The following is a 13,429-nucleotide window of genomic DNA, read 5'->3' on the forward strand; positions in this document are numbered from 1 at the left end:
AGTCCTCTGTAGAATTGTCACTCATTGGGCGAAATTTAGATTTCTTTGCCTTTTTCTTGCCCTTTCCGAAGCGTTGTTTCTTGCTTCGCTTTTTGCCTTTTCGGTCTTCTTCGCTCGAGTCAGATGAGCTAGAAGAACTGTCGGAAGAAGAAGAAGAAGAAGAATTGGGTACTCCTTCAAATCGAACACGCTTCTTCTGTTTTTTTGCCTTTTCAAATGTCGACTGACGACCCAAATAACCCGGGAAGTCAATGCCTTTCTTCTTCTTTTTGCCGTGCTTTTTAGCTTTGTTCTGCACGTCAAAAAGCTGAGCAATTTGTGCATCAACCACCTCTTCTAATTCCTTCCCTGTATATTTCTTGTGAGCAGAAGGTTTCTTGAGAGCGTGTTTTGGGGGTGGTGTTGTGGTTTTCTACCACTGCGCGTGCACCTCCTGAGAAGGAGTCTCGCTCATATATTTTGTAAATTTTGGGTCCTTCGCAAAATTGAGCATCATCTTTGTTGCATCGCCGATCAATTGACGACGCTCCATCTCTCGACGCTCCGCCTAAGTAGGCCTAGGGAGGCCATACTCCTTGCCGGAATCTTCGTTGTGATCCCTTCCCGCATCTCCGAATGTAGAGGGAGTCGATTGATCCTTGCCTGAAGCCATAGGTGCCGCGGAAAAAAAAAAATAGGATCAGATTTCTCGTAGAAGAGAAATCTGCCGTGCTCTGATACCAATGTAACAAACTTAAACACTCCAAGTCAAGAATCTACCGCGACAGCACCAAATAACCACTTCAAAACAGTTCACAGTTCACAATTTATTCAACACTGGCCAAGCGGAGTTCCGTGCCTAGAGATATTAGCCCCAAAGACTGGCACCCCTTTCGGTATTTCTTTTTGTATTAATCTGAGTTCAAAGTCCAAGAGTTCGAGCAAGCGGTCACGCTCAGACTCTGCGTCCAGATGCTCTGAGTTTTGAGAGGCCAACCCGTGTATTTAAAAATTACAAGGAATGCCAAAAGCAGAGCCCAAAAGCTGAAAATCAAAAGCCCAAATAAAAGCAAAGGCTCTTTCTCTCTCTTGCTTGTAAAAATAAAGCAAGTCCCAAAAAAGCTGTCCTTTCGAAATAAAGGAGAAAAGCTCTCTTTCTCTCTTGCTTAATAAAGCAAAAGGCTTTTCTCTCTCTCTCAATTGTGTAGGAAATAAAGCAAGACAAAATCTGCCAAAAAGCTGTCATACAACGCTGCCACGTCAGCGCTACGGAATTCCGCAATTTGCGCTGCCTACCACATGTCATTTCTACAGTTAGGGTTAGGGTTTCTGCAATTAGGGTTTCTTGCAGAGACAGCCACGTCATCACTTTGTGACAGAATCTGTCCGAGAACTTGTTTGGTGATCCTATTTGGAATTTGTTTGAATGGATGGTATCTGTTTTGAACCTGTCTTGGTGCCGACTTGAACTATTTGACTCCGGTTTCAATGATTGGTGATTTTACTTTCCGGTGGAGTAGTGAGAAATGTTGTTTTGGTATTGTTTGAACCTCGGAACGACGCATAGGGGATGTCTGGGGAGGGTTTCGTTGTATGCTAGAAAACCTCTGAACGACGTAGACGAGATGTCTGGGGAGCGTTTGGTTGTATGCTTGAAAAATATTGTTGTTGTTACTCCCGGCCTAGACCTGGATGGTTATGTGGGAGAAGTAATAAGAAGTCTAAACAGTGATTACTCTCAGCACCTTCAAACGACGCAGGCTGCGATCTGCGGGACGTTTGGTTGTAAAAAGCCTCTATATCTCCCGGCCCGGACCTTTTTACATTATGCGGGAGGAGTGATGAGGGAGCCGTTGGATATATCTCGGCCCGGACCTTGTTAGGTTATGTAGGAGGAGTGTTGATCGGCAACTTTATGTTTATATGTCTTGTAACATGCATATGTGAGCATTTGTGTTGCATTGTGATGTGCCAACCACTGAATATTCCTAATTGAATGAGATTGTTTGGGTATGTAATTTTAGTGCATCAAGACACCCGTGGAAGATCAGTGCGGCCTGGGTGTGATGGCTAATTTTACTACACTGGAATATCAAGAGTTTCGATTTGGACAAAAGGAGAAGCCAACTCCTTAACAAAAAAAGAACAAACTGATTGTCCCTCGGAATTTATTTTCTTTTAGCTAACTTGAGTTGTTTTGCAAACTGATTGTCCCTCGAAATTTATTTTCTTTTAGCTAACTTGAGTTGTTTTGCAGATATGCTAGAATCGCGGACGATTACCTTCTTTCAAGAAGGGGGGATGTCACAAATTGCTTACGTGTCAAGCCACTGTAGAACGGAGCCGACTTGCAGATCCCGATCGAGGGGCCTAAACCCTAAGTGAAGAAGCAAAAGCAACAGATTGTACGGACGCCCGCAATTCGCGCTGACATGCTAACGTGGCAGTTGTACCAAATTCCGGATTTTTTGCTAGTTACAGACGTGGCGAAAATGTACGGATTTCCGCGTTTCACACTGACTGATGACGTGGAAGCCTGTACGGATTTTCGTGATTTGCGCTGGCTGATTTTCAACGCCAGCTTTTGGGCAAATTGCTTTTGAGTTTGAAGCTTTTCACTGTTTAATGGCCAAGGGCCTTTCGATATGAGGCTAGCACTCATTCTCCGGCATGCTTCTTGGAGAAGGTGCAGAGCGTGGAGTATCGGCTTGTACTATGTTGATGTAATATAAAGAAATATTGGAAGGGGCGCCAAGGTATTCCGCCACTCCGTGTCACATATCGTCTCTCTCTCTCAGTTCAGTTGTTATTGAAGTGCTAAAAGTCTGTTCAGTCTGTTCTTTTCTATTGGCACGTGGTGCCCGTCTTGTGACAGTGGTATTAGAGCATCAGGCGTGTGCTTTAATGAAAGCATATCGGTCCTACAAAAGAGGAGACAGAGCAAACCTTCGACTACTGGAATTTTATTTGAAGTATCTTCGGTTCCCGACTCTGGACTTATTAGGCACTCCCATCCTTACTTCATCGCGCATCAGGCGCATTCCCGTCTTCACCGCTCATGTCTTACAGTGTCACAAAATGATGACGTGGCATGACCACCCACGGGCAGAAACTGTACGGGTAGATGTGCTAATGTGGTAGTACGGACAGGTGCTGACCTGACAGAAATCGTATGGACAAGTGTTGACGTGGCAGAAACTGTACGGACGGCAGTACGAACTCCGCATGCCGCGCTGACATGCTGACGTGGCTATTGTACGGATTTTCGCAAATTGCTCTGATGTTTTTTTTTTGGGCAGATTTTTGGGATCAGTTGCTTTTGAACAAATTGCTTTAGGGACTATTTGCTTTTGAGTTTAATAATTTTTGGGGCTCTGCTTTGGCATCCCTTGTAAGAATAAAAGAGCCCTAAGGGCCTCACTTCTCAAAGCATCTGGACACAGAGTTTGAGAGCGGAGGACCCTTCGTGAGTTGTACTTTGCTTAAAGATTAATATAAAAGAAATACTCACAGGGGCGCCAGTCTTGAACAGCCCTCTGGTCGCTTGCTTTAGCCTTTTGGACCATATACTTTTAGACTTGTTGCTTTTTATATAACTTCTTTTGTACAGGCCAAGGGCCTTTAAATTCGTGTTGTGGGCTCTCTCTGGCATGCTACCTGCGGGAGATGCACAACAGAGCGACAGAGTTGTACCTTGTGAAGCAATATAAAGAAAAACCAAAAGGGGCGCCACCGTTTGGAGCCATTGCAGTCTGGGAATGAAACTTCGCCACTCCCTGTCTCCAGTGGATTCTCTCTCTCTTTCAGTTCTGTGGTTTGAGGTGCTAAACGTCTGTTGAAATCTGTTCTTTTAGTTGGCACATGGTGCCGTCCCGTTACAGTACCGCGGGTGATGACGTGGCTGATAGGACCTACATTTGGCCTCAGTTGTGAAGGTGTTGACTTTTTAGGCTTGTGAACATCAATTTTTGTGAGCAATTTACTTTCAATGCTTTTGCATTTCTGATTTTTTAAGTTGCTTTTGGTGCCATCACCGGAGATCGGCTTTGGAGGACTACAACTCTTATGGAAGATTCGGAGGGAGAGCATGGCTCTTCAATTGACGTCGCACTTATGGAACAAAGAAAAAACTCAAGGGGCACCTAGGAGCCAATGCTTCTGGAAGTGGAATTCCGCCACTCCATGTTTCTCCTCTACTGTGTGATGTTCTCTCTTTGAGGGTCAGTTGTAAACTTAGACTTTAAACTTATGGAGCAAAGACAAAAACACAAGGGGCGCCTAGTCGAGGGGCCAATGCTTTTGGAAGTGGAATTCCGTCACTCCGTGTTTCTTGTTTACTGTGATGTTCTCTCTTTCAAGTTCAAGTATTTGCTGTTTCGGTTCAGTTCGGTGTTGTTGTCGTGTAATGAAGGTGACTCGCCGGTTACAAAAGAAAGCTTTCAACCTCCGTCTATGTGTTATGTGCTCTCTCTGTGTGTGGAACGTCCTTGAATCTAAATTCATCTTCCCAATTATCGCCTTGACCAACCTACAAGTCAAACTCGTGTATTGCATTCAGAATATACAAAACTTATTATACCCACCTTTTTCAAAGTCCCAACAGACAAAATTTGGCCACCACATACTGAACCAGACTTCTTCAAAATAGTACGTTAAACCACAAAGGGCAAACGAATTACCTCACCATATGAACATGCTCCTTCAACTTGTTCAGAAGCTCCTTAATGCCACCATTATGAAAATACAAAGGAGGAAAAGCAAGACCTGAGAAAAAAAAAATCAAAGCAAAGGTAAATACTCTTCCTATAAGAAGAGAAATTAAACATTAAAGTTGGTAGCACAATAAAACGGTATTGATTGAGTACCGCAGTTGAGCACGACAATAATGTACTGCCAAACAAGCGGGCGGGTGTGACGCCATATTGACTTCACTTCAGCCAACGGAACTGCTCGAATAGAATATAAGTTTCTATCTGGAAAAAAAAAAACATAAAACAATAGACGAAGTACCTATTCAACACATATTGTCGATCATGGGGGACAAAATAGATTTGTGACTAATTATGCCACTTCTGTAGACTGCACAAGACAGAACCTCTACCTCTTTCAGAAGATTTGTTGTTGTTCATGTCGGAGGCCACCTTGAGATTGCCTTTTTGTGTGTATGGAATCCACGTCTGCATTGCCAACACACGAACATGATTAGTGGCTACATTGCATTAACAAAGCTTCCTCCACTTAGGTACACAACTTTTGTGAAAAAAACAAACGATTTTATCATTAGCAGCAGTGATGCCAGTACCAAAATGCCAACTATACCAAAAGAAGGTGATGTGTAAGTGTAACTAACTCACTCAAAACAAATTAGACTCCTCAACTTTTCTTCTGGAGATAGACAGATGAATGCAAAGCTTAAACAACCTGCAAAAGTTTTAAAAAATCAAAACACGTGCATTAAAGGTATAGAAAGCACCTATACCATGAACAAAGAAGAACTTTGTTTAAGAATACGAAAGCGTCCACTGATTCGCTGGCTAGCATCTTGGGTAGGATGCATAGATACATTCTCTCTGACAAAAATAACTTCAGACTCTTCTCCACCAACTTGTCTACCATCCTTCGCACCTTGCACAAGCTTTCAAAACAAGGTAAAAGTCACTTAGTTGGGGTTTGTGCAGTGTGATTGAATGAACAGATGGGCTAGCCGATATGTGAGGCAGCCAACGATGGAGCAGAAAGTGAGAAAGCGTACCATGGTTCTTGTGCTGGCAGGAGAGGGGGAAGTGGGTCCTCCGAGAATGTTAGGCAACTGCGATCTACCTGCTTCCGATCCCGACTCCAAACTACGCTCATGCCAAAAGAATGATCTGCGTCGCACGCCAGGTCGACCAAAGTTTACCTTTTTATTTTAATTATAATGGCAAGTTTCCCACACGTCGACAAAGGCTCTTACGTGGACCAATGATCGCACGATCTGAACACACGTGCACACGACACGTCGGACATCCCATTGCTTGGCCACGTCTCTACTTGTTCTTTAGAGGGGATCTACGGTCCCAAATGATTGTTCATTGTGGATCGTTTATTCATTTGGAGGAAAAAAGAAGGATGTGACGGGATTCGACCTTGCAACCTTCCCCTCCTAATGCCATTGCTTTACCACTACACTATCGTGCGCGTTTTGAAAGGGAGAATGATAGCATTATATTGTGTAGTCCTAGCTGCTCGTCACGATCTTAGTTCACACTAAGTTTACTTCGAGTTTATATGCAAGTTCACAACGAGTTCACATTTGTTCGAGTTTACATCTGGTTCACATTCGGGATGAACGGCTGTGATCTTCGTCGAAAAGCGATGCCGATTTTCAATCGTAGATCCCCTCCAAAAAAAAATAAGGGTGTTAATTAGTGACGAGGCTTGCTTGGCCTAGTGAACACTGAACACTACTCATTAGATGGGCAAGTAGGAGCAGATCCGCAAGGGTTGGGGTTCTACCCTATACTGCTATCATCAGCAAACGACGCTTGCCACTTTCAACTCTGTCAAAATCGGCAGGGTTGAAAAACACGTCTTCTACCCTTGTCGGGCTCGACAAATTCCTTGTTCACACTGGCTGAAGTAGGCAGAACGTGACAAATTAGCTGAGGAGTGGTTGGGGTTCTTCCCCCCCATGCGGATCCGCCCTAGTCGAGAAGAGAGCTGGCTATGTCTTTTTGCACGCTCAAAATGCTATACCAGCTAAGGACTGGGATAACGATGGTGGTCCCACAAGCATTTTGTGGAGCTACCATAAGTTTTGCACATAGCTATTCCATGGGTTGTATGTACAAAGAGGCTGGACACTTGGCTTCGAGGAGAATATTAAACCAAAGTTTCTCAATGTGCTTGCTTGATTTGGCTTGCCTTTGGAGATCATTAGTGATAGAGGCTATTACTTTGTTGCTTCGAGGGGGATACTATAACCAAAGTTTCCCTCTTTTTGCATGAATCCTTGTGACAACTCTCTTCTCTACATCTGCTCCAGCTTGAGCTCCATCTCCAAGTCTTTGGTGCTTTTTTCCATACCTTGATAGGCTTCATATGTGCCTTGCAATGAGATCAGGACTCTAGGGTTGGTTCTTAGCTATGCGAGGATTGGATCTTGATCTTTGTTCCTTGACTTTGCCTTGCTAATTGAATGTTTGCTACTTCAAGTTGTATTTGTAGCCGTTGAGTGTGTGTGCTCATGTTCAAAATTATAGTGTTCATTTCTGTTGGTATACTTGCAATGCCCACCTCTCTCAGTTTTGCCACCTTAATATATGTTACACAATTTGTAAGGCCCCATACAAGGAGAAGCCAATGGTGCACATATAATTGGTGGTTTCTAGCTTTGTACGCTGATGAGATCTTTATTTGTGATCGTGGATAGTACGGAGAAAATTCAGGGGCAGCTTTGGGGCCTTATTCGTCGAAATATTCCTTTTCACAGGTTGGACGGCAGACCGGAAGACAATCAAAAAATGGTCGTCTAATGTGGTCGATGGCCGGTGGCCAAATTTCAATGGCCGAGTTCTAGGCGAACTTGTCTACCCAAAAGCGGCTACACATGGGCGCATGGGAGAGTCCTACTTGGACTTAGCTATCTAAGGGTGGCTACACATGGGCGTTTAGAGACTTTCTTACATCTATATAAGAAGACCTTATCCGTTAATATTTTCAGCATTATACATTAGAGGTGTGCACACTTCACACACACACACACACACATCCTTGTTGAAGGATTATTAGCCCCTTGTATTTCCTACTTGCTCTCGTTGTCTAAATCGCCATCTAAGACTTTTGTCGATTTTATGGAGCTCTTGTTGCACCCTTAAACTGCGACATAATGTTCCTTACAGACCATGCATGGCCAATACATGTGGCCTTGATGGTCTTCATCACCCTTGCATGGCCTTGCTGTAGCCATGCTTGAGGTATTGCTTGAACTTTGAGACAAGTTTGAAGCCAAATGATCCTTCGTGCTAACGATTGTTGTTGCAATCTTTTGCAGCTTAGCATATATCGTTGACCGTTGTCGATTCTTGACCATAGCTTGTGTCGATTCCATGAACACGGCCTTGCCTCGTCTCCATGGCTACGAGGATCCACGCATCTGTGCTTCCAAAAACCTTGTGGGATTTCACCCTTAAAAGGGAAAGGTGCCCAAAATAAGGCCTTGTGTAAAAGTTTAAAAAAAATCGTATGAAAACAAATGGCTATGGCGATGTAGACTTTGCCGAGCGACTAAGCAAGAGAGAAACGAAGTCAGTGTGCCCTCCACCCGCCGTGTTTGCCTCGGCTGCAGTAGCAAAAATCGTTGCTCATCCCATGGCGATGTTGTAGACGGTGTTCTTGCTCAAATGGTGCATGCTCACCCGCCCCCATACTTCTTCACAAGGGAGTATACCCACGCAGCCTGTTGGCCAGTGGAACCGCCATGGGAGTTCGGCTTGAAGGGGAGAGAGAGAGAGAGAGAGAGAGAGAGAGAGAGAGAGAGAGAGAGAGAGAGAGAGAGAGAGAGAGAGAGAGAGAGGGAAGAGATAACGAGAGAGTGAGAGAGAGACCACTGAGAAAGACCTTGCTTCTTCCCATCCTCCATGGTTGCATGCTTCCCCTGATCTCTGATGCCAATCTAAGACCGCGGGGAACAACACATGCAACTCTCCACCCATCCTCACCATATATAGGCTCATAGCCTACTAAATATGGCACCCCTTGACCGCATGTGAGTCTTGGTCCCTGGCCTGCCCGGTCTTACCCTAGGCGTGACACCCAGGAATGGTTCAATCAACTCTACGAAGATGAGGAAACAAGGCAAAACCTAGAGGCTCTGGTACATATTGCCAAAGAAAACCATCAAGGTAGAGGAGATTAACAAAAAAGAAAGAAAGTCTGGGAAAGGTGATTGCAGATGCTCCATTAGTGGAGTAAACACAAAGCCAAAGCACAAGCGAAACTACCAATGGAAGAAGAAATGCCTCTTTAGCCACTTCAAGGACAAATCTCTACATGGCCTTGGTATGATATTTCTCCAAAGGCTACCCCGTAGTAATTCTACCTAAAACAAAACATGAAGGCCAAGGGGAGTTGCATAGAGACAATGACCAAGGTGAGAACAAAATAGATGAGCAGGAGAAAGCCACAACATCGCACATGGCTCCTCTCAAGGATGTTGAAGAGACTATACTGACATTGCCCACAATCTTGTCGAGAATATAGAGGATGGAAATCTATGTCAAGCAAAGCCGATTCCAAAAGTAGCAGCTTGCACTACATGTCACAACCACACAATTGGAGGTGGCTGATGCATTTATAGAATAGTAAGATGCACGATATCACCATTGTAGAGATAAAGGGATTGAAGGGAAACAATAAAATCCAATAGAAAGAGCCGATAAATATGGTTGAAGCGTTGGAGCGGCTTTCAACAACGAGTGAAGAGTAGGAGAAGAGGTGCAAGGAAATAGTAGGAAATGTGGAATACAATAAGGATCTAGTAGCAAAGATAGTAGAGAGAGATACAATGCAAAGTAGATTAGTGGCAAATCAAAAACTTTAGATTAGCACACTATTACAAAGTGATGGCGTCACCATTGATCCTTTGGTCCATTATGCACGGCAACCAGTGGCTTAGGGCACACCAAGAAAGGAAGCAGCGCTTCTATGCTAGTCGTGGCTCGCTACGGTCCGCATAATTTAATAGACAAGCGATTTAAATATAGAGTTTTAACTTGTTGAGTCTTGCAATTTCTCCACAATATATAAAGCGCAAGTGAAAGTTTCTTAATTGGAGCACGGTTGGACAATCTAAGCGTAGCATATGGGTGTTTCAACATTGCACAAGTCATTAGCATGGAGTACAGTTCCATATGAGCAAAGTACATCAATCATGTTTAGATTATGGAATACGATTATGTATGATGCTATACACGATGTCTATGGAGTATGACTCCGTATGAAAATGCCAACATGCAAGGCTTGTGTCAACGGAGAGGCTAGAACAAGGTCAAGAATGGTTTGATTTAATTATATGATGATATGATCTAGATTTCATTTTGCAAAAACACATACAAACGTAACGAAGATAGCACGGCTACATCTACAAGCCGTTTTTGGACATTTTCGAGTTTGGTCATGTCCCTTTAAATCGGTTTGCATACATTCATGGCATGTCATTATGTATAGATCAAGGAGCAAGGCTCCATGCAGGGATACACGAGATCCTAATATGAATTATGCATCAACAATATGCTTGAAGTTTGCAAATTTGGGTTTCTACATGCCGTGATACATTGTTACTTTCTAGTTTGCAAGACCTTTAAGGCAAGCATGACTTGCATTGGATTCCAGCAAAACTATAAGTCAATTGGGCCATAGATCTCATTGATCAATATATCTTTTGATGTGTCCTCTTTCTACTATCAAGAGGAGGGGAAAAGGCAAGGCCTCCAGGAACACGGATCCATATCTATGTATATGCATTGGGTGCATGGTCATTCCAAAGCATTTGCAGGTAAAATAAGTACACAAAGCACATTAATAGCCACAGCTATGAGTTGGATCCAATGTCAACAATCATGACACAGGATGCTACAACTTTCGGTGCCAAGTACAATGGTGAGAGAAAATTGGTAAGTATCTTAAACTTAAGTTTCGACCTTTAACTTATTTCATTTTGCAGGATTGTCTACAATGCCAGCTTGCCAAGCAAACGTTGCTTTGGTTAAGCAGAGTTTGGCACTTGAGATAAATATCATAGCTCATTCTCGTGATTCTTAATAAGTTGCATTATTCGGTAAGGCCGATTCTCTATGAAAGTTTGATAAGGTCGATTCTCTTTTGCTTTGATATCTTTTGTCAATCAGAATACATGTTCTCATCTTTTTTATGAACTTATGCAAAGCAAGGCTTCACTTTTTGGCATATTGCATATGAGATTCCAAATTTTGGAATGTTTTTATTGTGGAGGATTGTATGAACCAAGCCCCGAGGGCATACAAGGTACATTTTCCGACAAGTCTACATTTTTCATCATACATGGCTACAAGCCACATTCAAGTAAAGGCAACTGCTCTCAGAGGGACGACGAGGTTATATAATTCACGTTCTACTTGTATTTCTGTCTTTCAAATTTTCATTTGATTAAGATTTCTCTACTATGCAAAGCAAAGTGCTTTGGTAGATTTATTGTGAAGCAAGGCTCCTATTCGGTGCCATAGTATTATTTATGGACTTAGGATCAAGGATAATGACACACAGGTTTGTAAATAAGAGGACATAAGCTAATAGTTATGGTTGGCAATAACCAACTATGATGTATCCATCAGTACACATCATGCAAGGCACATATGGCATCTACACACATTGTGGAGACCATCATTGAAGCCAACACTATTTTTTTGCTATGCATGCATGGCATGCCAATATCGTGGACTCATTCCACTAAAGCATGGTTTACGCTTTGGCTCTAATACTAGCTACTTTGTTCAAGAAGAATTAAGGCTAGTAGATTAACTTGTGAGCATAGTATATTTTTACAATGGCAAGCACTTTACATGATTGGCTCTATGCACAAGGTGCAACTATTGAAGATGAGCTTTATTGTGATAGCAAGTAGGCATGGCTTACTTATCAAGCAGCCAATTCATGCAACAACATGATAATCTAAGAGCTCCTCAAAGTAGGGGATCTCTTGTTTTTAAAACCCAAGGAAATTTAATAGGACTACCTTTTTTGGGTGTTAGACATCTTTATCTTCTTTTCATAGCGAGAGAATATTATTTCAAGATCCAATTGTGAATAAGATTCCAACTTGCAAAGACCTGTTGCTTAATTGTAGCATTGATTGTTTTCATTGGTTGCATGTCACAAGCAACACCATCATAGATGAAATGAAGGAGTTGTCTACACATTTTGGAGAGAGGAGACTCTCATTTCACCCAACAAGAACATTTTTTCGAGGGGAGGAAGGCCCATTGGCATGAGAGCAACCATGAGTCACTCAATCAATATACGGGCATTTGATGCCTGCTAGGAGAACTTGATACATGTGTGGTGCCATTGGAGGTGAAGCTCAAGCTCAAAGAGCTATAGACACGGGAAGAAACACTCCTACACATGAGGGGAGGAAGGCCCATATGCATGAAATCAGCCATGAGTGGGCCAACTCAACATCTCATGCCCGCTAGGAGATCTTAAATCAGGCACAAGCCACCATGAGCACTTCTCCCTCTTGCGTTAATTATGTGTGTTGCCCATGCTCCATGTTTCACACTCTTTTTGACTTGGGATTCCACCCTAAGTGCCCTCCCCTATGCAAAGTCATGAAGCTTTTGAGTTGAGGCGCCATGGCCATCCAAAGACCACAAAAAACCATGCATGCAAAGTCATGTGATGACCGAGTAATTCATGCGAAGCAGAGAAAGTTCATGAATCCAGGTAAAGACCATGCAAAGCTATGAAGTTCCATACAAAGCTATGTAAAGATCAATATGTAAAACTCTCGAGTGCAAGAAGAAAGGCATGCAAGGCGTTAAGTGTGTTTCAAGGAGCAAGAGTCTATCTTGAGGGATTCACTATGTAGGTCCATACGATATCACATGAGTGTATGCAAGGGGGTTTTGAATATGGGTTGCATAAGCACATACACTAGGGATAACCCCACTTATTTTGCAACATCTGCCATATGTATAGAGGGATGGGGGAACCTTGAAATTTCAAAAACTCCTCATATACCCCTCAAATTTTAAATATTTTTAATCAAAAACCCCTACAAATTTTTCAAAATATTCAGTCTCGCAAACATAGCTATAGACATTATTTTTGTAGCTTTTCTAACGAATGATTGATTTTCCCTCAATTTAATTCCTCTATCTAGTAATTCTTTTCTTGCCTTTCAATGGGTTCTCTTGACAATCTTGTTCTTGTTGACTTGATCTAAGCAGTGTAGCCTCCTTGTTGAAACTTAGCCTTCATCCACATGCCATGTTGTAATGATGTCTACCAAGAGCTTATGTCACTTGATTTCCATTGTCAAAATTTTGTATTATTAACCTTCTTCAAAGTCTACTTTTAGCAACCTTAGTGATTGACATAATCGCTCTTTTACAGGTAGAATTGTATTTATGACTCCAAGGGATTCCGAATCGCCTTCAAACTTTCAACTCTCAAATTGACATAGCTTTTGCTCTTATTGTGTCTATGGCACTCTTGATCTCTCTTTGTTCATCCTCGTTGAGGTCCTCCTGCACTAATACCTTACAATTCCATCCCCTCCCATTGACATGTTCCACTTTTTTTTTTGAGTTGTAGTTAAACAAAGTATGTGGCATAAGTTGTAGGTTGTTCTATGTTTTGTAGATGTCATTCATGGAGATTGAAATATCCAAGAGCATGAACACATTTTAAAGATTTAATTGAAATGATGCAT

General features: G+C 42.5%; 1 protein-coding gene across 2 annotated transcripts in view; it reads right to left on the reverse strand.

Moving 5' to 3' along the window:
- Nucleotides 1–5,863, reverse strand: part of LOC147455118 (uncharacterized) — a 95,990-nt gene extending 90,127 nt beyond the window's left edge. Inside the window, exons 1-5 of one of the 2 annotated variants that reach the window (XM_086513954.1) lie at nucleotides 5,732–5,863; nucleotides 5,459–5,614; nucleotides 5,081–5,156; nucleotides 4,845–4,952; nucleotides 4,659–4,743 (exon numbers count right to left, since the gene is read on the reverse strand). In XM_086513954.1, coding sequence (XP_086370080.1) covers nucleotides 4,659–4,743; nucleotides 4,845–4,952; nucleotides 5,081–5,156; nucleotides 5,459–5,614; nucleotides 5,732–5,734 — 428 coding nt within the window. In that variant the 5' untranslated portion in view covers nucleotides 5,735–5,863. Of the gene's footprint in view, nucleotides 1–4,658; nucleotides 4,744–4,844; nucleotides 4,953–5,080; nucleotides 5,157–5,333; nucleotides 5,615–5,731 lie in introns of those variants that run through there. The other variant, XM_086513955.1, reaches the window with a different exon arrangement.
- Between the last annotated feature and the right edge of the window lie 7,566 nt (nucleotides 5,864–13,429).

The sequence above is a fragment of the Adiantum capillus-veneris genome, chromosome 6, assembly GCF_014529385.1.
Source record: "Adiantum capillus-veneris isolate H3 chromosome 6, ASM1452938v2, whole genome shotgun sequence".
Taxonomy (NCBI): domain Eukaryota; kingdom Viridiplantae; phylum Streptophyta; class Polypodiopsida; order Polypodiales; family Pteridaceae; genus Adiantum; species Adiantum capillus-veneris.